Source organism: Arvicanthis niloticus, chromosome 2, assembly GCF_011762505.2.
Source record: "Arvicanthis niloticus isolate mArvNil1 chromosome 2, mArvNil1.pat.X, whole genome shotgun sequence".
Classification (NCBI taxonomy): Eukaryota; Metazoa; Chordata; class Mammalia; order Rodentia; family Muridae; genus Arvicanthis; species Arvicanthis niloticus.
Genome location: NC_047659.1, coordinates 134,306,036 through 134,325,385, shown reverse-complemented (window position 1 = coordinate 134,325,385; position 19,350 = coordinate 134,306,036). Strand labels below are relative to the sequence as shown.

The 19,350-nt window shown below is 51.0% G+C and overlaps 1 protein-coding gene across 2 annotated transcripts in view; it reads left to right on the top strand.

The window, feature by feature from the left end:
• Positions 1-19,350, top strand: part of Cdh22 (cadherin 22) — a 122,328-nt gene that overhangs the window by 55,478 nt on the left and 47,500 nt on the right. For both annotated transcript variants that reach the window (XM_034496395.2, XM_076930231.1), the window contains exon 3: positions 7,162-7,456. In XM_034496395.2, coding sequence (XP_034352286.1) covers positions 7,162-7,456 — 295 coding nt within the window. The remainder of the gene's footprint in view (positions 1-7,161; positions 7,457-19,350) is intronic.

Here is a 19,350-nt window from a genome sequence, read left to right as displayed (position 1 = left end):
TTTAATCACCCAAGTGCAAGGTAAAAAACATTGTTCTCTCTCTCTAGAAAGAGAAACCAAGGGCAGAGAGGGCATCTACCACACTTGCACTTGTAGCTTCTTGAATGTTTAAAGGCCAGAGGATAACCTTGGCTGTCATACTTAGAAACCCTGTCTGCTTCTTTTAGTACAGGGTCTCTCACTTGTCTGGAACTCACCAAGGAGCCTAGGCTGGCTAACCAGTGAGCCCCAGAGATCACTTGTTTCTGCTTCCCCTGATCTGGGATTTACAAGGACAGGGTGCCATGCCTGTCTCTTAATCTGCATGCTATGGATCAAACGCAGGACCTCATTCTGCTTGGCAACCATTTTACCAGATGGTTTCGAAGACTTGTAGTTTCTGATGCCCTAAGGAGAAGAGGCTAGCCTGAGGCTGAGGGTCCAGACTTGGTGAGCTTAGAAAAAAGCCTGAACATATCTGAGGTTCCCAGAGAGGCCCCAGAGGACTTAAGTATAGAACTCGAACATCTACTTAAAACTACAAGAGGCGATGGCTCAGATAGTCAGTGGCCCAGCAGCTGAATTCTTCACAAAGGACACCCAGCCGCACAGGAAAGCTGCATCTTTTGGCCACTTGCATCTTTGCCTGGCCAGCCTTTGGGGTCTCACCAGTGTAAGTGAGCCCCATCATAACACCTCGAACCACAATTTGTTGTCAGTAAGGGCTCTTAGTAAGCCCTTTCATTGTAAGAAGGGGAAAACTGAGGCCCAGGTGTGGAGAAGCATGTGCCAAGACCAAATGACAACACAGATAGATAATCAGGTCACCGGGTCGCCAGCACCACTTCCAGTCTAGAATTCATGCCAAGCATCTGTTATCAGACAGCATTATGCTGGTCCACGCTCTAGAAAGGTCTCCACCCCTGTTGTGGATTGCCAGCCTCCTCCATCCCCTTAGCCTAGAGCTCAGCTCCCCTACTGCTAACCCCACCCCCAGGGAACTGTGCAGGGAGCAAGGGGAAGGTCCCATAGCTTTGAAACACTTGCCTGGAGCCTGCTCATTACGGGAGACTGGTGTGTGGCCAATGAGCTGACTGGGACCAGATTCAGATGCCCAGGTTCTAGTAAGCCTTGTGCTCAGGCCCTTACACATCTTAGCTTCTTGTCACTCAGTGGGAGGAGGTTTTCCATCTTAAGAATGTGAGCTTAGGTTTGTTGTTTTTTTTTAAGGCAGCGGTCCCTAACCAGCCAAACCTATGCACACCCAGTGCTTGTGTATGCACACGTGTGTGTGTGTGTGTGTGTGTGTGTGTGTGTGTGTGTGCCCTCCAATTATGTCACATCCTTTGCTCTGCCGGGAGAAAGGACTTCTCCATGGCTCCAGTGAAATCACTGCTTCCTGGTCCCCCACCCCAGGGAGTCACTCAAAGCATCAGTCCTTCTCCGATTCTAAAGGTAGCTTAGCAACAGAGCCAGGCAGCGAACCCCGCGTGCCCAACGGTAGCCGATTCTCCTTCATCACTCACCGCCAAGCTCCTGTCAGCACCCACAGGAGCCACCAGGCCCCTCCAGTTGTTAGGCTGTCCCCAGGCCTCAGTGACAGCTCCCTGCACAGCCCTGCTGGTGGGTATTCCAAGCTTCCTCCTCTTACCTTCTCCAACACCCCCGCCGCCCCAAAGCAACATCCCAGCATTTCCATAAAATCTGGGTACTTTCACTAATCCCCTTTCTGAACTGTAATTTCCCCGGAGGCTCCTGTCAGCCGGGTGTGGATTTTGTAGGATCTTACCCTTTTTCCTTTTTTTTTTTTAAGATAGAATTATGGGGTCAGCACTTATGACCAACTCCTATGGGTGGTGAGATCTATTTTAGATATACGGCAGGATTGAAGCAGGGAGGGGAGTGGATTTAATTAAGTTGCTAATATTTAAAGAAAATTGATGAACTCTTGGTTTACGAGTTGTGCCTGCGTGAACAGACCGCTTGCACTGGGGGAGGGGGGCTCTGTATTTGATTTGCTTTCTGTTTAAATCCTGGACCCTTTATTTGTGTAGCGTCGCTGTCCGTTTAATTGTCTTTAATAAGGAAACCCTACCTCTGCTCACATTTAATTTTGATTTAATTAGGAGGAAGTAATTAATGGCCCTGTAAATCCCATTTGCAGCCCCCTGGGATGAGGCACCATAGTGCTCTTGGTTTTGGTGTTTATGATTGAGGGCTAGGTTTGGGGAAGAAACGGGTGGGTGTTCCTCCTCAGAAGCAGGCTCCTATGGATGGGGTAGTAAGAACGGGGACACAGTGTCCAACACTGGGTTTGTAACTGCCTCTCCTGAGCTGTGTGGTTTTAGATAGGATCTATGCCTTCCTTTTCTGAGCCTCAGTTTGCCTATCTGTTTAATGGGAGAGGATGGAATATACTAAGGAGTTCACAGGAGGAGGATGTAGCAGGCAGAGGTGGTGCTGCAGGCTCTGGCATTGTGTGCTTGGGCACCATAAGAGTCCTGTAACTATCCTCCATTGTCCAGCCTGTGTCTACTTGACACTGAGAGGTGAGGAAACTATTTTCTTCCCCCTTGGAAATAAGTGACTCTCCAACTCCAGTCTCAAACGAGGCATCTTGATTGGAATATAGTAAGAGAAAGCCAGTGGGTCCAGAGATTCCAGATGGCTGGTAGGAAACTCTAGTGACGGTTCTGTGTCCCCTGTCACACATTCAGTGTATTTACTGCCCAGCCTGTGCTGGGTTCTGCTGTAGCAACGAGGATGAGTCCTCTGCTGTTCCTGGAAGGAGATTTTGATCTCACACTTTGTGTGCATGCACGCACTGAAGTCCCTACACTCACTCACAAGCGTGCACACTCGGCTCTCCTGCACTCTCCTTGCAGGCTCCATTAGCATCTCAGTGCACTGCCTGAGGAGCTCAGACCCAAGCAAGCCAACCTCTCCATTGCCCCCAAACCCACATTCCCCAGGACACCTAAGCACAACACCGAAAGGCTCAGGGGAGTGTAGCATGGAGAGACCTGTGCATGGAGGGGCACAGGGCTCTTCCACCCAGTGGGCCACATTTGAGAGGGCTTCCTGGAAGAGGAATAAAGTGGGACTTTGAACTGAGTAGGCACTAGAAGATGGCCTCTAAGCCTCCAGTGAGTGGAGATATCTGTGGTTGATCCATGTATCAGGAGGTGGGGGTGGGGTGAGTTAGATGACCTCTCCCCCCATCCTGTCTGAATCCAGAGACAGGAAAGGAATGCTGATCCCCAGTAAGAACCTACTGTGTGCCATGAGGTCACCTTTATTATCTTATGAACCTGAGGGATGTTGGTAGCAATGGCAGTCCCATCTACAGATGCGAAAACTGAGGCTGTGAGAAGCGCCACCACTCACCAGGCCAGGGCAAGGCTGGTGCTGGCGTGTAGCTGCCCCTGACTTCACACCTGTAGCCCTTCCTGATGTGTGATTTGGGGTCTTTTCCCAAATGGTATTGCTTAGACTCAGGGAAAAGCACAGGACAAAGACTGGCATCAGAGACCCAGCTGGTGGCCCTTCCCCTTGCTTCCCATCCTCCACTTGGGGCACTGGGAGATGACCAGTCATCTCCTTGAGGCTGCAGGAGGCTAGACCAGCACTTGGGAATCTAGTGGACTCCGGCCCACCTTGGTCCCTTCAGATGGAGATGCAAAGGCATCTGCATACTGCATGCTGAGAACCCGCGGCAGGAGAAATACAGTAGGTGTTAAAGTGCCATCCTCCAGATGCCATGCACAGCTGGAGATCTTGAACTGTCTTCTAGGGCTGAGCCAGGATGTAGCCCAGTCCAGCGGCCCGGCCTGTAGCTCTGAGCTCTTCCCTCTTTGGGCTGATTGGCAGTCTGACCCTGTAGTTCCTTGTAAACAGCTACTGGGCCCCAGTGTGAGTGCTATGTCACACTTCACAGAACATTGATGGCATCAATGCCGGGTTCCTCTCCCTCCTCCCCACTCCTGATTGAGAGTGGGAAGGAGGTCTGTGGGAAAATATCAGGGTTCTGTAATACCAGCACTGGGTTGGGAGAGTAGGGGAAGCAGAAGGATCATGAGTTCAGGGTCATCCTCAGGTACCTAGTGAGTTTGGGGCTAGCCTGGGCTATCTGAGACCATGCCTCAAAAAGGAAGTGGAGAAAGAAGAGGAGGAGGAGGAAGAAAAGGAGAGGGAGGAGAAGGAAGAAAGAAGAAAAACAAATTCAAGGGATGTGTAACCTTGCACATCATGGAGATCCAGGATACAGAGAGGGAAGGTGCCCCTGTGGCCAAAATGCTTGAGTTATTGCCAACATGTGTTCATTTACTCTTTACTGTGCCTCATAGAGAAGGCTTGACCGCCTGGGGGCGTGGGGAGGAAACTGGACTCAGAAGGGGAAAATGAACCTACCCACGGCCATAACACCTGCACACTTAGCTTCTGTGGGCCATGTGACAGAGATCACTTCTGTCCCTGTTCACAAGTCTCCTCATCTGAGACAGTCGTTTTACAGGCAGTGATGAACACCGTTGAAGATGACAGCTGCTCAGATTCTCCCACAATCCTATGTCTTCTACCACAGTGCTCTCAGGTGCTTGCTGATCGAATAAACAGATGTCCGGTCACATTGGGAAGTGGGAAGAGACACCCTAACAGGCCACATTCCCCTTTCTCACTGTACCTCCCCAGGGTGAGGTGATGGAAGAGAACAAACAAACAGAGACAGATCCCCTCATCCCAGGCGTTGCCAGTGATTCAGGGCCGACGTCTGAGATAATTTTATTGGGGGCATTAAACTGAGTTATGAGGTTTTTACAATCCAGCCACTTATGAGAAATCTATTAACAGTAACTGGACAGGAAGAAGGAGCCCAGGACGGGCATTAATTGGGGCAATCTATAACAGGACGGGGACCCGGAAAGGTTCCACAAGACGCCTCCATTTACTCCCAGCAATTTCTGCTGAGAATCAGCAGAGTCGCCAAAAAGAGAGAGATGCCCATTAATCGGCTAATGAAATATGAAAATGTTTATGGGCCATTCAATCTTCCAAATGGCACTTCTATGATCCACCTTTCAGACGCAAAGTTCTACCACAGAATTTACACCTCGGCTCCTCCCACGTGACTGGGTGGGCTCTTCTCTTGATGAGTTCCCTGGCACCTGTTCTGAGGATGAGGGGGCTGGAGTCTGCCACAGCCAGGCCTCAAAAACGCCTTAGGGAGCGTCTCCTTCATGCCCCATCTCCACAGAGTCTTAGACAAGAGCAAGGGATGCTCAGAATCGCTGGCTTCATCCAGATGGGCTTTCTTCTGCTCAGGGCTGCTTGGAGGTTTGAGCATTGGAAGGTAAAGTCTCTGTTTGCAAGAGAACAGACTCTTGTTGGTCCCTACCCCAAGAGATGCCAGTGCAGTGGAAACAGCCTGAGGTCTGGCGCCTAGCTGTACCAGGAAGAAATCCCAGTTATAAATAGTGACTGCTTAGTGTAATCATGCCTTCTGTGTATCAGATACTTAATGTGTCTCAGGCAGGGCTAAGTTTTAGCTAGCACCAACAGGTATATTTGTAGTGATTACTAAAAAGCCAAAAGCTTCCATACCTTCCCTAAATAGACTCCCGTCTGCTCCTAACTCGCAGCCATTTGGACCTTTCGGTAATCCAGCAGCCATGGGGGTCGTGCAGGGCTCCCTGGGGCCTGGATCCAGTCCTACAGTAGCATCCTGCCTCATGCTGCTGGTGCTGGGCAGCTGGCAAGGACCTTAGGGGACTGTCAGCCCAGCTCCTCTGGGAGGATATGCTGTGTTACAGATGCAGTGGCAGGCTCAGAGATGCACAGTGACTTATGTAAGACGCACGGGGGATGTTGCTGGAGTCATGGCCGACCTCTTCCTCTGGGACCCTCTGCAGAGACTTTAGAATGGAGCAGGGAAGCACAGGGAGGGAGCACGGGGGGCGGGGGGGGGAGCACAGGGCAAGAAGCAAGTCGGCTCTGGAGTGGCCTGGCCTCCCTAGGAAAATGAAAAAGAAAAACCTGCAAAGTTTGCCTGAACAGGGTTCGTTTTTAAGACTCCTAATCTAGATTAATGTGACCTTCACCCGAGCAATGCCTGATGGGTGCAGGTGCCTCTGCAATCACCTTCTCCCCGCTCTCTCACTCCTAGTCCACAAAGTAGCAAGTCATGGGCTCACCTTCCATATACAGAGATTTGCTATAAAGCCAGGGGAGACTCTGGTGCAAGGCAAGGTCACTGAGTAACCCAGGGCTTGTGTACTGGGAAGCCCCACCTCAGAGTAGGTGAGCCAGGGACACGGGACACGTGTAAGAAGCTGCCTGTGTCTTTTCCATGACCATGGAGGTTTGAAAAGCACACAGTGGTGATCTTGCAAGGCGAGACACAACAATGATGGTTTGATGTACTCAGACATCTCAGAGGGGAATAGAAGGGAACCCAGAAAAGCTTCCAGTCGGGGTGGCAAGTGAGTGGGGCCTTGTACGGTGTGGTGGATTTTCAGTAAGCAGAGCAATAAGGATGCATGTTCAAAATAGGCGTTCCAGGACTGGAGCAATAAATAGCTCAATGGGTAAAGTGTTTGTCTTGAAAGCATGAGGACATGAGTTTGATTCCCCAGAACCCACATTTAAACAGCCAAGCATGGTGGCATGCACTGGTAGCCCAGAGCTAGAGGGGAGAACAAAGAGATCTCACTGGTCAGCCTTCTTCGGGCCAAAAATAAAACCACACTGGATGACACCTAAGGATGTCCTCTCACACCTTCCCCACAACCCCCAACAAGTGCACACACACAAGTGTGCACATACACAAACGCACAGTACAAGCTGCAAGGCCATGCAAGCTGTGCTCCTGAACTTCATTTCAAAGGTAACAGGAAGCATGGGAGTCCCCCACCCACCCAGCAGGGGTGGGTTGGGGCAGTGGTTATCATCTAAAGCTGGTGGCTTTGGGGGCCTGGTGGATTATGGGGTACAGTTGGAGTAGGGTGAGTCCCAGGTGAAGACTTTGCTGCAGGTGTGAAGCTCGGATTGGTACAGCTTCTGGGCTTCTCTGTTTCGTTGAAGGAAAGGTGTGCCTAGGAAAGGGTCCCCATGGTATTCTATGAGGGATGTGTCAGAGAAGACACTGCCTTCCCCATTATCCACCCTGCCTTCTTCCCGACTCCCCAGATCCACTCGGATTCTGACGAAGGCGACGGGACTATCAAGTACACCATCTCTGGCGAGGGTGCAGGGACCATCTTCCTGATTGACGAGTTGACAGGTGACATCCATGCCACAGAGCGCCTGGACCGGGAGCAGAAAACCTTCTACACACTCCGGGCCCAAGCCAGGGATCGAGCCACTAACCGTCTGCTGGAGCCGGAGTCAGAGTTCATCATCAAAGTGCAGGACATCAACGACAGTGAGCCACGCTTTCTCCACGGCCCCTACATTGGCAGTGTGGCCGAGCTGTCACCTACAGGTGGGCTGGGGGGCTGGGTGAGGCCTTGGGTCCGGATGCTCCAAGGGAGGCTGGCATGTGCTAGTTGAGTCCTGATGGGAAGGGCAGGAGAGACAGAGTAGCTACCCCTGGGTGCAGAGGACAGCCTGGAACAAGGCGCATTCCCAGCTATAGCTGGGCACAGCCTACACATGACCTCATCTACATCCATATACCATGTGGACATGGGACTGTCTGTGGACTCAGTGACAACTGAATACTCAGGTACAGCTACACCTTCAACCCTAGTTGTGCAATCCAAACTCAGCAGGACACGTGCACACTGTATGCTCAGAGAAACAGCCCCACGTGTTGGCCATGTTTGACACGGTTACAGCTCTTCTTCAAAGTCCAGCTAGCTACACATAGACAAAACCCCTGCACGGCTCCTGGCTCATCTCCAGGTTAAAATGGCAACAACCAGGCCAGCGCAGATCTGAACACGATCTCGCACATGCGCATAGCTACCCACCACAGGCACAGGAAATGACCCTCAAACAAAGCAAGCTACTGGACAAACAGCTTCCATGGTGACCACAGGGAAAGCATCATCTTGCTGGGGTGCTGTTCCATCTGGGTGTAGCCAAAGAACACCCCTCCCCCATGTTGACAGCTTTGTTCACTTGACTGGCATGCCTCAGCTTAGGGACCCTGCTGCCTGGGGACTCCAGCCCACGTTAACACTCTGAGGCACTGATACAATCAATTCTTCTTTGCTGGGTGTGGCTACAAGCAGCCAGGAGCACTGCACACACCCACCTGTGGAAGTTTCAAAAGAAAATACACACACACACACACACACACACATACACACACACAAATACACAGCTGTCTGTAGATGTGAGACAGACTTGTTCAGCATGCATCTGAATAGAACACTGTGACCTGAGTGAACATAACATGCCTCTGCCCTACCCAACGATGGTGGGATCCCAGACAGTTGTCTAGACGGCCGTCAGGGCTCCTCTCTGGCCAGGCTCCTACACTGACTGAGACATGGCTTGTGGGTGTCAGGCTGCCACCCTTTTCTCACCATGTTAGCAAAAGGAGCCTGCGAGTCAGACAAGCAAAGAACATGATCCCGGATCCTAGGCTCTGCAAGCTAGCTTGGCCTTTCTCTGGGTCTCTAGCCCTGTGGCTACATATCAGAAGCCAGGGCACTTAGACTTGGAGAGAAAGGTACAGTCAACCTCAGTGTATCCAGGTTGGACCAAATCTGGCTTAATAAGCAGATCACTGATAGTCAAAGGGAAATATGGATCAGATAGAACAGGGGGCACAAAGCAGTAGTGGGGAAATTGAGTAGCGGAGATGGAAGCCTTGCATGCAGGTGCATGTGTGTCTTTGATGTGTACATGCTTGCTAGCCAAGCAATGCCTGAAAATCTCTTTCTTCCTATGACTGGCGAGGTGTTTGTTGGCATATAGTATTCGTTCATTTAAAATAAATGTGTTAAATGCCTACTATGTGCTAGGCATGGAAGGAATAACTATGTATAGGCAAACAAGAGCCTATACACTCACAAACAGTAAGGGCCCTCGGAGGTGATGTTGGAGCAGGGAGAAGATGGCCGCTGTGGGGGAAGAGCACGGAGCGCAGAATGTGCAAAGGCCCTGGGGTTACGTTCCCTGAGCATCACGCAGCCACATACATAGTAGTTAGGGCTTGATCCTTATTCTGTACATGCTAGACCAGCTGTGGTGGATTCCCTGCAGAAGGATGATAGGGTCTGGCCTGGTTTATCGGGATCTCATGTCTGGGCCATGAAGAAGGAACAGGTGTGGGAAAGGCAGAGGCAGGAGCTGGTTGCTCAGAAGGAGGACACCGCAGTTACCAAGATGGAATATGGTGGCGGCACCCCTCAAAGTGGCACTAGAGAAGGGACACGGAAACGAGGTCACTGGTGGATGGATTTTGAGAGCGAGGCTGAAGGTGATCGCTAATGGATTGGATGTAGGGTAGGAGAGAGAAACTCACATCTTATGCTTAGGGCTTTGACCTGAGCTGTGAACTCCATGGGACTTTTATTTCCTGAGCTGGAAGAACAGCCCTGGGAGACGAGAGAGAAGCGGGAGTCTGGTTTCTGCCGTGCTAAGATGGAAGCAGGGCAAAACTCTTTAAACTGTTGGCTAAATAAGACAATTCACTGGGGACCTCTGGGCTGGGGAAACACCCAGGAGGTTGTCAGTGGCAAAGACCCAGGACATTCCAGAGTTGCCAAGAGCTTAGATATGAGCTGTGTAAATGGAGAAACTGGGGCCCAGGAGGCAGTGGTGTGTCTAAGGTCTCAAGCAAGCCAGGGGCAGCTCAAATCCCCAATTTCCCAGGCCCAGCAACCCTCAACTAATCTCTGACCTAAGAGGACATGGTCTTGTCTATGCGAAACTGACACGTTGGTTTTTTTTTTCTTTTTTTAATTAAAAAGTCAAAGACATAGACACACAGAGGTCATTGGACAGCTTTGGGGAGTTGGCTTTCCTTCTACTGTGGGTTCTAAGGATTGACTCAGGTACTCAGAGCTGTATGACAAGCACCTTTATGGACTGAGCCACTCACCAGGCCATCCTTCCACCCTCTTTGAGGCAGAGTCTCTCACGTTTCGTTTCTGCTGCTAGGTTCTGTACCCGGATTAGCTGGCTCCCAAACTTCCAGAGTCTCCTGTCTCTGTCTCCTGTCTTGCTGTAGAAGTGCTTGGATTGCACATATGTGCTACCACATCCTGATTCCATGTCGGTCCATGGCTCAAATTCCAGTCACCAGGCTTGCGTAGCCAGTGTGTCTGCCCACTTAGCTGTCTCCTTGACCTGCATGTTCTCCCATAGAAAAGACCCAAAAACTTGAGAGAACTGTTGCCAGGAAAGGAAACGTGTTACATCTGAGTGACTTTCAAGAAAGCCTTAAGAAAGTTCTGTCTGCCATACTGCAGAGGAAGGCTGGGTCTGGGTCTCACAGAGGAGCAGGCCACATTCGCCAAGGTGGCTTGGCGGGTGATCCCTACCCCACCCTCACTAACATGGCAGAGCTGTTATCAACACCTCACTGGACAAAGGGGAGCACCAGGTCCCAGAGGCAAGAGATGGTGTGGTGTATCGGGGTCCTGAAGCCAGTGAGCGCAGGAACTGACCCTGCCATTGGGGTGTCAGAGAAGTGAGGCTTCTTGTTGCACAGATGGGGAAGCTGAACTCTGAAAGGAGGACAGGAGTGCATCCCAGGTCCCAGAGTGTAGGAGGCACTGGCCTGAGTCCCAGCCTGAGCTGACATAGCACTCAGAAGAAAGGCAGGCAGGGTGACTCACTTTGGACAAGCCGGGGAACCGAGGAGGGGGCGGGAAAAGGCAGAAATTAAATTAGTTGATCTTATTTGAGTAACTTTTTGAAGAAGCAGATCCGGCACTGGGTGCTCATGGAGACTCCAGGCGGCTTTGAAAATCAGTCACAATTAACTGAACCTCCTGATCAGGGCTGAGCAGGGCGGGGCCAACAAGCGGCAGTGGATCGGGCAGCTTCAGAGATCAGAAGGAGCTGGGACGCAGCTTGTGACATGAAAGGCAGCTGTGCTCGCAAATTAAACCACTCAGAGCTTAAAAGAGAAGGAAAGTATGCCCGGGGCCATTGAACCAAGCTTCTGAGGGGGGGCACGCCAGCCCACGCTGGGGCCGGAGCAGAGAAGCAAGTCCTCAGCAGACAGTTGGCAGGCCCGACAATACCCCCCTCCCCCCCCCCCGTGACCTTGATCGAGCCCCTGTCCTCCCCTAGAGGTCAGAGTTACTTGTGAGCATTGGGGGATCCTTCTTGCCATAGGCACAGGCACTGTGCTCCGAATTGGTGATCATCAGGAAGCCACACAGTGAGGGATTGATGGGAACCAGGCTGGCTAGAGTTTGGTAGAAATTCTCCCCCTTTTGAGATGTATGTTAGGCTGTCTATGTAAGTGAGTGTGGGTGTGTACGTGACACTGAGCATTCGTAAAGGTCAGAGGTCAGAGGTCATCCTCCCATGTTGGTCCTTACTGTACAGCTTGTCTTTTGTTTGCCTCTGTATGGCCAGGCTGGCTGGTTTGTAAGCTTCCGATAATTCTCTCTCCATCCTCCATCTCGCTATAGGCACACAGGGACTACAACAGGGCACTATCTCATCCAGCTTTATATGGGTCTGGGGATTAGAACTCAGGTCCCCCACATTTGCACAGCAAGTGCCTTCTTATCCACAGAGCCGGAAACTCCCTTTTTATGAGAGTGTTGAATCACACACTGGAAGAAGGGAACTGAGGGAAAGAGCAGCAGGGTTTTCCAACCCAAATTACCTAGAGAGAACTAGTTAACACAGGTTGCCGCATCTATTCCCCCAGGGCTCTTTTCTTTGCAGTGCTGGAGATCAAACTCAGCTCATGCACGCTAGGTAAGCACTCCATCACAGAGCTTCACCTCAGCCACACCCCCAGGGTTTCCAATCCAGCAGTTCTGACTGTGAGACGTGATGGCAAACTCCCAGGAGCTACAGCTGGGTTGGGTACCACACTTGAACTGACACGACATTCAAAGAATATTGCAGGCACAGGGCGCTATGGGTGCCAAGACCCTAGAACTGTGCTCTGATTGCCAGAAGAGATGGGGAGGTGGCAGAGCTTGGGTATCTCTGTAAACAGGTCTTAAGCTCAAGGACCTAGGACTTGGTTCCTGCTGGAAGGCTTTTGGTGTTGGCTGAGTGAGATGAAGGCCGAGAGGTGATAAGGCCCAATGCATACTTTAAAAGAATGGCCTAGCTTGTGTTGATATGTACAGACCAAGGGCAGAAAGAAGGAGGTGAGAGGGGGCACCAGCTGGACAGGTAAGAGACAATGGAAAAAAAAAAGAATGCCAGTGTATTATTTCAGAGCAGAGCCCACAGGGTCAGTGCACCACCGGATTTGGGAGAGAGAGGCGTGAGCTCCGAGCAGCTCAGCATTGGAAGGAGGAGCAAGGTCATCCTTGGTCTGGTTAGGACTGAGGTGTCCTTCATAAACACAGATGGAAATGCCTGGGGACACCTGGCTGAGTCTGAATAGTCTCGTAGAATCATGGCGAAACACACATCAGCAGAGGAAGGGGCAAAAGCCTGGGGCTTCATGAAGTTGATAAGCAGTGAAACTGGGCAGAGAAGTGCTTTCCTCTGTGGTCTTTCAGTGTAAGGATCCCTGGGTACCTCCCCTAGGGTGTCACAACCTGGCCCAGATACAGTGAGAGGATTCCTGCATCTTCCAGGATGCAAGAGTCTTCTGGGGTTTCTAGACCCAACTCCACTTCTCCAGTCATCGATGCCAACTGTATGCAAAATACTGTACTTGGCACCACAGAAAACACAGTCCCTCAGCAAGGCCGTGTTAGTGCACACCTTAAATGCCAGTACTTGAGAGGCAGAAGCAGACAGATCTGAGTTCAAGGCCAGCCTGGTCTATAGGGTTAATTCCAGGATAGCCAGGGTTACACAGAGAAACCTTTTCTCAAAAACAGAAAGAGGAAAGTACAAAGCCTCAATTCAATCTGTGTTTACTAGCTGCTGCTTTATTCTGTGTACTGCAGGAAATGCAAAGAACATTGAAGTCTGCCAGTGTTTATTATCGCCCACTACATGCATGGCACCCAGGTTACTTGATTCTGAGAGCCTGTAACAAGTCACCAAGGACAAGGGCATAGAAAATGTTTGCTGGGATTTACGTTGTATTGAGACCCACAGATAGAAAATGAGCAGACACTTGGGATTCCTGGTACCCATTTCACACACTGCACACTGTGTGTGCAGGGTCACGGTGCACAGATAAGCAGGGTACCATCCCAACCTCAGAATAGCACCGAGTCACAGCTTCATGTCCTGCAATGGCCTTGATCAATTGGTAGCGACTAGAGACTCTGAAGGTTTCATTTGGGCTCAACAGAAAGGAGTGCCACAATAGATCAGTGATGTCTGCTGTAAGGGTGAGGTGGGGGACATGGTGTACCACACAGTAGCAATGGTGTGGCTGGACCACGGGGTTGGGGCTCAACGGAGTGTGGATGTTGCAGGCCCCTGCCACGATCCCATTCCCTTGGCTCCATTTCCCTGTGAGCTGCATCTCTAACGAGTAGATGGAGCCTGTTTTGCAGTACAACCCGCACTTCTTGGGATATTCAGTAAATAATAGCTATCAGCTAACGCTGCTTTCACAGAGCGATTTGCCTTTATCCTCCAATCCCGGGAATAAGGAGGGCAGGTGTTACTGTCTTCATTCTGCCGACTGGGAAGTAAATGCAACTAGAGACAAGTGACTTTGTCTGAGGCTCTGTAGTCAAAGCTGAGACAGACCTTGGAACCAGAACTCTGATGTTCCCGAACACAGCATCCTTGCTTTCTTCAGGGGACAGTCGCAGTCCTTCCTTGGGAACTACTTGACAGCTTGAAATCTCTCTCACACCCCTAACCTCACCTCACCCTCTTCATGAGCTCTCTCTTAAGTGCTGACACCCCCATTTTACAGCAAAGGAAACAGAGGCCGAAGAACAGAAATAAAAGTGTAAGAGCGTACAGTCTGTTTCCCAAATCTGGGGCTTGAAGGGGCGGAGGGGTGGAGGGTAGCTGAGAGGAAAAGAGGGTGGTTCCCGGGGGTATCATTTGCTGAAGGCAGCAAGCAGTAATCGGGGAGTCTCTGACTGTCCCATCCGCAGCCAGAGAGAGTGGCTCAGCAGCCCTAGGGCCCAGGCCAGGAATCAATTGCCGGCCTCTGGCAGAGACGACTTCTAAAGATGTTTTTAATTAAAGTCCAGGAAGATCTATATGTGCTACATCCTCTCGCCTAGCAACAGCGCTAGCTCTTGCTCACCCACTGCAGGGACAGCAGGATGGGATGCTTCTGGTGGGGACAGGTGGCAGCGGGGCCCTGGCTCTTTGGAGTCGCCCCCAGGGATCCCAGGTAATCTGGACAGGGAGGAGCAAGCCTATGCTCACTTTGTCTCTTCCATCAACAAGCTATTCAAAGCTGGCAGGATGGCCCAGCAGGTAAAGTCCCAGCTACAGAGGCCTAATGACCCAAGCTCTTGGAACTGTGTAAAGACAGAAAAAGAAAACCAACTCCACCAAGTTGTCCTCTGACCTCCACACACATGCACGTCACGACACACACACACCCCACATGTAAAAATGAACACAATTTAAAAGTGAAATAACTAACTAAATAAAAGAAAAACAATCCGTCCAAGCATGAGTACCTGCTCTGTGCTAGGCTCTGAGCCAACATGGCACCCAGTGCCAAGCTGATGGAGCCACCAACCTGCCCTCAGGGGCCTAACACACTGCTATCAAGTGAATGAATGCAGCTAAATTACAGGCAGAAGTGTTTATAGGTTGAGAAGGTGGCTCTTTGGGTAAAGTGCTTGTCCTGCAAACATGGAGACCTGAGTTTAGATCCCCAGCACCCAGCCAGAAGCAGTGTTGTGCCTCCCAGGTCCTGGGGGCTGAGGAGACTGGAGTGTCCCCATGGCTTGCTAGCCAGCTCCTCTAGCTGACTTGGTGAGCTCCAGGTCCCGTGAGAGACCTGGTCTCAAAAAAATGAAGTGCATAGAGATAAGAGAAGACACTTTTAAGTCAACTCCTGCCCCTCCCCCTTTACCACATTGCCTTCTGCCATTGGCCAGACTGCTGCTGCTGCTGAAGATATTAGCAGTGTCCCAAACACACGAGGTCACTCACTGGACTCCACGAGTACAGCCTCATGTGAGTGCTGAGAGAACAGAAGATCTGTGGGCTTTAATGTGGGGTATCAGGGAAGCCCTTTGGGGCAAACATTAGATACATGCCCAGGGTCAAGACTGTGGCTGGGATCCATAAGGAAAGATACAGAGTGACGGAAGGGTGTTCAAAGCCTCTACAAAAGGCCTTTTAAGGCCAGACCTCACCCTTTTGCCCCATGCTCTGTCTCATGTCGCCTCCAGTTTTCTGTGTGGTACCGTCTTCATTCCGTGATTCTAGCTCGCTAACGTTTCTGGTTTCTACCTCTTTCTGCCATAGTAGCTGCCCCACTTTCTGTCCCCAAGTATCTATCCCTCACCTCTCCACCCTGACCCACTTTCCTGCCCCTCCTCTTCTGTGTCACCTCCCCTGGTGCTGGTCTCTGGACTGGCCTCCTCCCCTTCCCTTGTAGCCACTTCCCCCGCCTCTCCTGTGGATCATTCATCTACATTAGAGCGCCCCAGCTGGGCAGCTAGAAGCAAGGTCAAGCCCAGCCCAGCCAGCCCACATTATAAGTGATGGTCCAGGAGGGAGCTGGGAGGAGGTAGGAGGAGTTGGAGTTGAAGTTGAGTTGGAGAAGGGGCTTGTTTCCTTCATAATCTGAGTGTTCCCAGGGACTCGACAAGTGGTTTTTAAATTTTAATGGAAAGCATTCCTCACCGTGCTGGCAGCAGCAGGGGGTGGGAATCTGTTTTTTATAAATGTTGGAGATGCTAAATGTAAGACCAGGGTATCCCCAGGCCCAGCAGGGCAGCAAGGGAGGTAAAGGCAGACAATTAGAAACATCTTCATAATAATGACACCTGGTCACCTCAGCCAGGGGAGGACTCTGAGCTTTGCCAAAGCACTTAATCTCAATCTCGTTAATCTCATTGGGGGGGGGGGGGGCTCCACATCCTGGATGCAGGAGGAACAAAATATTATTGAGTCTACAGATTTACAAACCTCTAGGGTGGGGGTCCTGCAGCCTGGGAAAAGGCTGGAGTAAGAGTTTACCTCTGTGGCCTTCCAAGCTTTACCCCACACTGCACCCGCCTCCTCCAGGAGCCAGCTGCTGCTTCCTGTACCCCATGGATAGCCTGTGTTAAGAGACCAGACAGGATGGATGGCATCAGAGCCACCTGGATACATCAGAGATGAGTAGCAGGCAAGTCTCCTCTCGCTTGTGTTGGTGTCCAGGAGTCTCCGACTCAGGGCCAAGGACATAGCCCTAAGTGCCTCCTGACTATCCAGGGAACCAAAAATGAGTTCCAGTGATGTACACGTTACATATCTGGCCTGTTGGCCTCTTAAATCCATCATCTCTAAGCTCCAGGGAGTCTCAGATTACACAGAGGGAAACAGGCCAAACAAAGGGAAGACTGGCTCCTTCCCTGAGTAAGGTGAGGCTATACTGGATGTGACCCAAGATTGTGATGCCAGAGCTACCTACACTCCCTGGAAGTGTGAGGGACCTCTTAGAAGGACCCACTTCTCACATTGTCCTCAGCTGCAAGGAGCTTTAAGGACCTAGGGCAGCACATGGCAGACTTGCTGTTCTTCTCCATGTCACCTTCAATGCAGGTCTAGCGTGTCTGGAGGATGACATCCTAGCCAGGAAGATCTGGGTTGAAATCACTCCCTACTGTGTAGTGGAGAAATTACCTCAGGATGGCATTGAGCACGTCTGTTACTCCATTTCCTTACTGGTCCAGTCAGGGGCCAGGTCCACACTGCATCCATTCTGAGCCCTGTAGGAAACTTATTTAAAATAAAAAAAATAAAAAAAAAGTCCTTGCCTGGGCTCAACCCTCCGAGTCCCACTTAATTGGTCTGGAAAGAGACTCACGTCAGATTTATTTTAAAACTCCCAGAGGATTCTTGTGTGGCCAGGCTGAGCATCATCAGAGCCTGTGCTCTCTAAGGACCAGACTTCCCATATTTAACGTTCTGCATGGATCCCTGAGACCCACGAGCCCATTTACACAAGAACCTAGTCCAGTCTTAACTCAGGCTCTTAAGAGGTGTTCAGGCAGGCTACCAGGGAGAACCCTAGTCAGCAGCCCTCCCTCCCATCTCCCCAGCCCAGTCCATTAGGGACCTGAATCCCATCCCTGCCTGCTCTCCTCTCCCCTCCCTGTTCTTTCTCAGAGTCCTCCCTCTTTTAGTCACTCATTTAAATCAACCCCAATCAATCCCCTCCTTCTATCTGGAAGGCAGGGCGTGTTAGTTTTGACACCAGATCCACCCTGCATTGAAATCCTGCTTCACCGACCACCAGGCCAGTTGAACGTGGGCGGGTACTGTCCTTGGTGCTGATGTGGGAATCTGCACTCTTAATTTCTGCCTCACAAAAGAGAAAGGAGCCCAAGGCACTAAGAGATAAAGAGGTTTATTGCCCAGCTCAGCCTCAGGTTCCTCATCTGCAAAGTGGAATTTTTTTTTGTTTGTTTCTTGAGATAGGACCTCACCCTGTAGCCCAGCCTGATCTCAAATTTATGCTAACTTCCCATCACTGCACCCTGAATTCTGGGATCACAGGTGTTAGTGATCTGACTCTGAAAATCTTAACCAATCTGACTGCAGGGCTTCTGTGTAGATTTCATGTGATGGTGTATGTAAAGCACTGTGTGTGATATGAAGTGGTTATTCTGTATATGTAATGCCGGCACTGTTGTTGAGCAACGATACCTGGCCGTGAGTTTCCACCCACGACAGCTGCACATCGACTTTTAGATCCTGTGCATCATTTGACACCACATTGGTGGCTTGATGTCTAGCCATGGCGTGAGTGCTTACACAAAAGCCAGAAAGCAAGACTTGTTCCCCATCTAGCCCTGAATCTGTGTCACAGGTTTAACATGAGGACAGAGAAAACGTTGATCATACATCATGAGCTGCTAGGCAGAAGCTATGGCAGTTGACCTGGAGGACAACACCGAGGTGATCTCACAGCTGCCTCCAGCCTGGCACCCTCCTGTCTTCCAATTCTGGGAGCTTCTGACTGCTGGGGAGGGGCTGTCTCCCCTAAGAAATCCATTTCTTCGGGGCCTGGGGGGCCGTGGTGAATCACTGACCCTTCACCATCCCCACGTGTTGGCATTAACTGTAATGGCTGCCATAAAGAATCTCAGATTGGGGAAATGATTCCAGCATCCCCGAGGGAATCCCTGAGATGCAGTCAGGGAGAGAGAGAGAGTGAGCTCAGCCATGTCCCTAGGGAGTCACTCAGCCCAGCATTGTGACTTGCCTGTGGGATGGGAAGGAACAGGCAGGGAAGAGGCAGAGAGACTCTGCCTCCTAACAGTTACACCAGCTCTATTTATCGAGCACCCATCGTGAGCCTGACACTCCATGTATCCTCTCCCACTCCAGTGCCTCTGTGAGGGAGGTCTGGACGCACTGTACCCAGCTGCGGGGCCTCCTGAGACTGCCACCTGCAGCCATCCGGTTCTTATAGCTGCTGGGTGCTGTTCTTAGTTCTGAAACAAAAGGATTCTCAGCACGATCTAGGGAGCTTAGAGAAGTGTCTGTCGAGGCACGAGCGACTTGTGGCTGGCGTGTCTCAGACCAAGGTCCGCAGTGGTTATGGCTCAGCACGCCAGGCCACTTCCCCCAGAAGTGTCCTTCATTGTGCCTGTGCTGACACAGGTCCCCAAAAGGACTCTGACAATGTAGTCATGTGTTCAAATCCCACCATGTCCTCTCTCTGTACACTCAAACAGATCTTTTCCATCTGGCCCATTTCCTCACCGGTAATATATTTCAGAGGTTTACTGTGTATCTCTGAGATGCTATATGGACTAGTGATGGACTAAGAGGATGTGTCTTTAGGTATACAGTAGGTGCTCAGTAGGGACTCATTATTTCCTTCTTCTGCAACAGGAGCTGTGCACTTGGCCCTGAGTTGGCAACCCATGATCATCAGCATCATAGGGAAGGGGTTGTCCTCTCTCCTCACCTTCTTAGGGCAACTCAGGTGCTGCTGGCATGGAGCTGTAGCCAACAAAGAAGGGTGCTTTCCAGGGCCTGCTCAGGAGGCTCCAGCGGCTGGGAGGGGGGACCCAGAGAGGAAAATGAGAAATGCAAAGGAGAGAAAAATAAATACATGTGTCTGTCTGGAATGATGGAGGGCCCCAGGCTGGAGGCGGGAGAGGCGGG